Source organism: Cajanus cajan, chromosome 4, assembly GCF_000230855.2.
Source record: "Cajanus cajan strain Asha chromosome 4, NIPB_CcT2T_4, whole genome shotgun sequence".
In the NCBI taxonomy this organism is placed as follows: domain Eukaryota; kingdom Viridiplantae; phylum Streptophyta; class Magnoliopsida; order Fabales; family Fabaceae; genus Cajanus; species Cajanus cajan.
Window position 1 is genome coordinate 61,109,409 of NC_138520.1, and position 8,112 is coordinate 61,117,520.

Genomic DNA, 8,112 nt, shown 5'->3' on the forward strand with positions numbered 1-8,112 from the left:
TTTTTCTGTTTCCACTTGTTTTTGTGTGGTTGAGATTGGAACAAGGTGGGGTTCACAAACTGTCTACGTGTAACCATCTAAGCTGGTGAGTAATGAATATCTATTTATTATCTAATCTATAATCTATAACTGAGCTTGGATCATGATTTCATCCATTAAATTTTATGAAAAGGTTAAAATATATTTTAATTTTATTTTATAATAGAAATTCATTTTGATATTTGATTTCTTAAAAGATTGAATTTACTTTTTTAATATCAAATTTTAGTTAATATTGTATTTTAAAAATATTTATTTTCTTGATAAAATATATTTTTTAATTTCGAGACAATTTATTTTATTTTATATTTTAACTGGATAGAGACATCATTTCCCCCATATTCATAACTATTTTTGAGTCAAAAGACACTTTTTTCTTTTACTTTTAGAAATATTTATTTTAAGACATTTGATATCAGTTCAAAGTTATTAAAAAATATATACATTGAGAAGATTCATACTTAGAACATCTTTAATAGGTGTAATTTAAGCAACTCATTTAAAATATTTTATCTTCTATTAAGTGACTCCCAATGTCAAATCATTCATAGACAACCCATACACATTTTTTTCCGGACTGTGTAATTTTAAGCAATCTTTTAGTGATCAACAAATCTTTTAGTAATCCATATTTTTATACTTTTTTTACTTGTACTTAATTTTGTTTCAATTATTTTAATTAATCAATACACATAAAGACATTAATTATAAAAAAAAATTAGGCAATTTATTTTAAATAAATTTCACCATAATAAGTTTTAAAAAAACAAAATACATAATATTATATAATTAAAAATAATTTTTTTTATGTTCAATTTTGTCTAATATGACTTAATATTTTTTTTGTTCTTCTAATAAAATTTAGTGTATTTTATTAGTTGTTTTAATATGATTTTTTTTTCTTTAATTTGTTCTTAGCACGAATCGAAAAAAGAAAATTTAAACTCTTTTTCATTGTGTGATCTCCTCCTTCAACTCTTTAATCTATCTCTCTATTTCTCTCTAAACTAATACTACTTTATCTAGATTTCCTTTGATGTTTACTTGGAAAACACACCCTAAGGATCAAGTTACTTTTTTTATTATCATTTTTCATAATTATCAATTTAAGACTAAACAATTATATCCATATTTGATAACTATTATCATCATGTAACATATAACAACTGTCTTATTTGAACTTTATTAATTATGTCCAGTTAGATTGAGATAATAATAATACTCGGTTGTCCCAAACTATAATATAATAAAGTTCATTTATGTTACTTGTCTATCCCAAACATGAGTTATAACTTGGGTTATTCAAGTTATTATCCTTAATACTCGATTGGTCGTGTATAAGCCTCTTAGTCTCAAGCTTTAAAAATAGTTAAGAGACTAGAATAAAGTCACATGATAAAAATTAGATATAAAAAATTAATATAAAAAGTACTTGAAATTTCGTGTCATTTATTGACATCTATTACCCTTCTTACAATCATTACTAATTTCAAACAACTTTTTGTATGGTTTTATCATTTTCATTGTTTGAAATTTTAGTAATAATAAAGGAAGATTATGAAGGGACATCATTTCATTTATCTCTCTTAAATGATTTGTTGTTTCATTTTCAAAAAATATTCTCAAATAAAGGTGCAAATATGTTTTTTCATACCTAATGTTTTAGTACCCCAAGGATGTTTCCCTTCACTTAGAGTGCAACTCTTCATTCTCCTTATCCCCTCTTGGTTATTATATAAACTCTCACTTGTATTGTTCCTCTCTTATGTTGTAATTACCATCAAATATTCTTCTCATTTATTTGTGTCTTCATTCTTTGAAAGCTTTAAAAGTTTTCTAGAAATTTCTTTGTTCCTGCTATCTCCTTCTTTTATCTTCTTTCTATTGTTTTATGGGTTTTGATTCTGAATATTACGAGTCATCTAACTTTGATGAATCAAATCCTCAACCTTTACTTTCTCGTGAGGTTGTTAATATAGGTGATGAAGATGCATCATCTTCTTTCAGAACTATTTTTTGAAAAACCTTCTTTTTCTTCCATAGATTCTTTTGAACAGTTAATGGATTATAGGGAAATTGAGGAGACTAACTCTTCCATTTCACCTGTTATTTATCCATCCATTTTAGTTGTTAGTTGTTCTCTTCCATCCACCACACCTATTAATCTTCCTACACTCCCTTCCATTCCTCATTTAGAACTTCCTTGAAAGGTGACCTTTTTTGTATGTGGTATGCATGTCTCCCCCTTTCACCCTAAAAGAGGAAGAAAAAATCATCACCTATGAAAGTAAACAAGGAAAGGAAAAATTTAAACTTGATAAATCTACTAAGTCGAGAGATGTTTCTTTAAATGGTTTTGGTTGGGTCAAGGAAGAAGCAAGAAAATATATTTCTTGCTATAATATCGAGCTGTCAATTCAATCTCTTCAAAATTCAATTGAATTCTCTTTGTTCTCTTCCCTAGAAAGATATTCTTATTGTCAAACCTTGTTTGCCTCACAAGCTTGTTTTCCAATTTGTACCTAAGGAATTTCTAGCCTTTACTTTCATGTATCGAGCTTTATGTTAGGGTCTTCATAGTTCTCTTCCTTTTACTGTACATCAATGTGATCTCTTGAGGACCTTTAACTTAGCTTATTAACAACTTCACCCTAATAGTTGGGCCTTTATAAAAGCCTTTTAAAGTTATGCCACTATCTTGACATCTTGCCTACTAAAAATAAATTCATGTATTTATACCAAATTAAGTGTGGAACTTAAGTTGACTAAAGATCACTTAATGGAGAAAATCAGAGGGATTATTTGATTTGTGCGACTCTTCCTATTATAACTCTAAAAATGATTAATTCAAAATTCAACCCTTTGATTTGTATCCAGATTCAAAAGTCATATTTTTCAATGTTGACAACAAACCTATATTTCCATTTTATTGGCGATCTGAACCTTATAAATTCAATTTGAGACAAGATGAGTTTTTGAGTTCTAAGGATATTTCAGATATTATAAAACTCTTGAGTTTACCTCATCCTCTTCCTTGCAAAATCCATTCTCCAACTACCCATTCTTGCTCCTACTAGATATGTTGAATTTGATAATAAGTATCAAAACTTTGTATTTCAATTATGCATACTCATGACATACTTAACAATATAATAATGTTATGCTATTTTTCTTTTTTGAGATCATGAAAGAATTTGATTGGAAAACTCTAAGGAAGAAAAAGATGTCAACAAAAAAGGACCTCACCTTACCTCTTACTCGTCCACATAAAAAAAAAAAACAGATCTTTTTCTTCTACTCTTGGTAATGACATTGAGCAAAATGTTTAAACGAAAAAGACTACTAAAACTCTTGCTTCCATGATTCATATGACCATCATTGTTTTTGAGGATTAATCAACCACAACTATAATCAATCAAGAATTCAATGAAATACCTTCACCTAACCAATAACAATCTTTGCAAACTTAACTTCAAACTCAAGCTACTACTTTTCCTACCTTGAAATCTAATAACATAGTAAATGAACAAGTTTATTTTATTTTATTTTAAAAATAAAATAAATTTATTTAAAAACTTGATGTGAAATAATTAATTAATACATTTATTTTAGAGAAATTCTACTCTACCTTTTTAAATTTAAATGGTTTTGGAATTGTTGGTTCTTATATATACAAGTATTTGAATGATTGATTTTCAGTAAGCTTATCATTTTCATTCGATTATATATATATATATATATATATATATATATATATATTAAAATTCTTAATATATACACAAAACTTTTAGATTAGTGAGGATATTTTTTATGATCTTAAATTATGATGAATTGAGATTCTTCACACTTATGTATAAGTTATCAATGTTTTTCAAGGATTATTTGTATTCATAAGTTTCAAAATAAATTCAAGAGATATTATGAGGAGTAGGATGAATAGAAAGTTTGCAAAATCTTCCTCTGCTTCAACAAACAAAATCTTATTGTATTTTGCTCAATATTATTTCAATTTTTAAAAATGATTTGAAACACTTAATCCAGTATTTAGTGAAAGGAAAATTAACTTGGATTATTTGTTTGTCAAGAACACATTACTTAAGAAAGGAAAAAAAGTAAAAGAAAAAAAGAAAAAAAAAATACACATTACTTCATGTTTATTTATTTAAAAATTTGGTTGTATAAAAACATCCCCAATTTATACGAGTACCATATTAACTCCCATTATTTTATTGGTTCACATTTGAGGTGCTACAATGATTCAAATTTGAAAAGTACAATAATAACTCACTTTAATTTTGTTGACATTTTTTCTGTGTTACATCGTCCAATGGTATTTAAGGAAACGTAAAATAAACAAGTAATTTTTTTTTTGTTATAACGAAAAAAAAACTACCGAATTAGTCACAATCCAACAATATAAATGTATTTGAGTTCATTGAAAATCACATAGCCATACATGTCTAAGATTATATTAACATGAAGTGATTAACTCAAGTAACAAGTTGTAAATACTAGAGAAACCTTTACAATTGAAAATTAAACTCAACATTGGTTAATGAAAGTAGGTTTGAACTTTTGAAGTCATTACTTGGTAGAGGATTTTACTTAACCTTCACTCATAATTTGTGAGTTGAGTTGCTTTCTTAACGAAACCTATAAAGATATTCCATTATAAATAGTACTAATCTAAGGGACAAATCTTTCTATATGTCAAATCTTACAAGACATAAAGAAAAAAAAAAGTTATGTTGTTACTGTATGTGCCCTTCAAAATTAGAAATGTGGTGAGATTCGAGAGCCATTAACCTATTCTTTTAAAAAGATTATTAACTTATTATTTTTATTATGATAATGTATTTGTACAAGTTTATATGTTCCTAAATTTATTTAACTGCCCTGAATGGGATACTCTTTTCACATTGATCTTCTATCACATTACTGAATGAAAATATACAAACTCAAACAACAGATCCATGACAATTAAATAGGTAAAATAGAACAATGAATCAAGACACCGAAAACTCAAACAACAGATCCATAACAATTAAATAGGTAAAATAAAACAATGAATCAAGACACCGAATATTGTTTATGTTCTTTTCTATTTTCGAAAATCCATTTCATTGTAGTATATAATACAAAAAATAAAATAACAAATAGACCAATTAAGAATAAGATGAAATCAAACACAATGAAACTGATCATGCATGCACATTTCACTTGTCTCTTCTACAATCAACGACCCCCAGAGAGAAGTGATTCAGCAATTGAAGAAGTGTGAGAGTGTGGCCTATCCATAGAAGAAGGATAAGACATAGGACAATCCTGAAAGTCTTCATTATGCAGTCCAAAATTCAATCCAGTGGAAGTTAAGCTAAGCAAAGACAAATCAGGCAAAGGCACTTCCCTCTCCAAGTATTGCACAACTTGGCGCATGCTTGGCCTAGCCAAAGGCTCAGAATGTGAGCACAACAAAGCAAGTTTCAACACCAATTCCACCTCCTCTGGCCTATAATTTGTGCCCAAGTTTTGATCCCTTGCCTCAACAATCTCACCCCTTTTCCAACAATTGTACACCCAATCAACTAGAATCTCATTCCCTGATTCCCCTATTTGCTCTATTGGCCTCCTTCCACACACAACCTCTAGCATAAATGCACCAAAAGCAAACACATCAGAGCTTGTACTGGCCTTACCTGTTCTGGTATGTTCAGGTGCAAGATACCCCAAAGTTCCAACCACATGAGTAGTGTGAGGATCAGTTCCATGATCATACAACCTTGAAAGACCAAAGTCCCCTAATCTTCCATTCAATTCTGCATCAAGTAGCACATTACTAGCCTTAATGTCTCTGTGGACCACAACTTGCTCCCACCCCTCATGTAGATAAAACAGACCAGAAGCAACCCCTTTGGTGATTCTAAACCTTTGGCTCCAATTTAAGGTCACTCTTGGTTTATTATAGAGATACTTGTCAAGGCTTCCATTTGGCATGTAGTCATAGACCAATAGTAACTCTCCTTCACGCCTGCAATACCCCAGAAGAGGAACCAAATTCCTGTGCCTAAGACGGCCAATGCTAACAATTTCTGCCACAAATTCCCTCATCCCTTGTCTTGACTCATGTGACACCTTCTTCACTGCAACCTCAATTTTTGAAATTGGCATCACACCTTTGTAGACTCTACCAAATCCGCCACTCCCCAAAAGCTCCTTCTCCCTGAACCCCTTTGTTGCCACACTAAGATCCTTGTACTTGAACCTGTGAGGACCATAGTCTTGCTCCCAATCTTCAAGCAGCTCCGCAAACTTCTTCCTCTTGATGACACGAACCACTGCTAGAGCCACCGTGAGAATCAAACTGAGTAATATCAAAGGCAACCCAACAGAGAGAATCTTGGATTTTTCTTTGCCACCTAGTGTCGGTAGCTTGGGGAGTTCAGAGATTGCAAGTTTTTGAGCCTGGCCATTCACCTTAAAGCTCCAACCCAAAACATAATGAGAACTTAGAATTGACCCGGTTGAGGATGAGAATCCAACATACATGCTAGTGTTGAGAATTGGAGAAAGATCTTTGCTCAATGACAACAAAGGGCTTTCCGGTTTATCAACGTCGATTGGAGCTAAAGTAACGTCAATTTTCTTCTTTTGGCCATCATATTCCACCCACACTTGCATTGGGTAGCCACTGATGAGGCTCAAATTCTTGAACCCCCCATTGATGTAATACCCTGCAGCAGCCGATTTAACCGACTTCAAATCATTGACATCAATTCCAACATGGTTGTCATTGATATCACCGAACTCGGTGTTCAGAATGGTGTCAAGTTCCACCCCAAAGACATGGTTGTTGTTGCTGCCAATGTTGGTCTCATTGAAGAGGCCAAGGTACTGGCTTGGTAGGGAATGTTGAAACTCCTTTGTTGGAGAAACCACAAAAACAATCCCATGACCACTCAAATTGGGGTACTCAGATCTTATGGCAAACACAAAACTGGTGGAGAAAGAAGGAACACTCCCATTTGGGGTGTTCTTGAAGACAATTGGATTTGCGAAGAAAGCATGACCCTTTTGCTGCATGGTGTGATTGGTGAGTTTAAGCATGCCATTGGTGGTGAACACAGCACTGCCATCAAGATGCAAACGAGATGATTGGAACCCATTATAGGTGAAACTGGTGTCATCACTCGCTACTATTGTTGTTGCCAGAAAAAACACCACTGTTACAAACTCGAGAGACATGGTTTTTTTTTTTTTCTTCTATGTTGCAATTTGCTTCTTCTGGTCAAGTTTTCTTCATTCTTGCTGGTTTCTAGGATTTTTCGGGCGCCCAAAACGTGTAGAAGTAGAACACATTTGAACTTGCAAGTGTGGTCCACCAGGAAAGATCCTCGCAATTTCACCGTAAGGAAAACGAACTTCCTCTAGGTGTTAAACGAGGAAGTGACCACTCAAGATTTGTAACTGCAAAAGATGGAGTACCCAACAATTTTATTTATGCAAAAAATCGGATACATCACTTTCACTTTGTTCATTCACGCTTTTCTTTTTCGAAATTTTATGTCACTATTTAATTGCGTACAAGCTTATCATTTGGTACAGAAACAACATGATGGACATAATTACTATTTCATTAGTCATTTTGTAACTTTCGTTAGGAAAAATTGAATGACAAGATAGGATAACGAGTATAGGACACTTGGGAACAAATCAAGATTCGCCACGTATCATTCCCAGTCAAATTGGTTAATTATTCTCTTTTGCTTTAATATATATATATATATTAAGTAACTATTGATGCAATATATAACTTGTCAAAACTAATTTTTGTTTAACTTATTATCTTTAATAAGATTTTTTCTCTCAAATTTTAATTATCCTTTTTTTCATTTGCAAGATTCAAACACATTCATTATTTAAAGATATTTTTAGAAAGTAAATTGCAATTCAATTCAACGGGATAAAATTAACTTATATTACTTCTCACTTATATACACTATTTTATCTTATTATTGACATGAAATCTCCAATACATCTTTCTCTTGTTGAAAATTGGTCATATCAATAGTAAAA

General features: G+C 31.1%; 1 protein-coding gene across 1 annotated transcript; it reads right to left on the minus strand.

Annotated features, from left to right (window-relative positions):
* Nucleotides 1–5,061: 5,061 nt before the first annotated feature.
* On the minus strand, nucleotides 5,062–7,505 carry LOC109790078 (L-type lectin-domain containing receptor kinase IV.1). Its single transcript, XM_020349178.3, has one exon. It carries the CDS (start codon nucleotides 7,279–7,281, stop codon nucleotides 5,275–5,277), a length of 2,007 nt encoding a protein of 668 aa, XP_020204767.1. The 5' UTR covers nucleotides 7,282–7,505; the 3' UTR covers nucleotides 5,062–5,274.
* Between the last annotated feature and the right edge of the window lie 607 nt (nucleotides 7,506–8,112).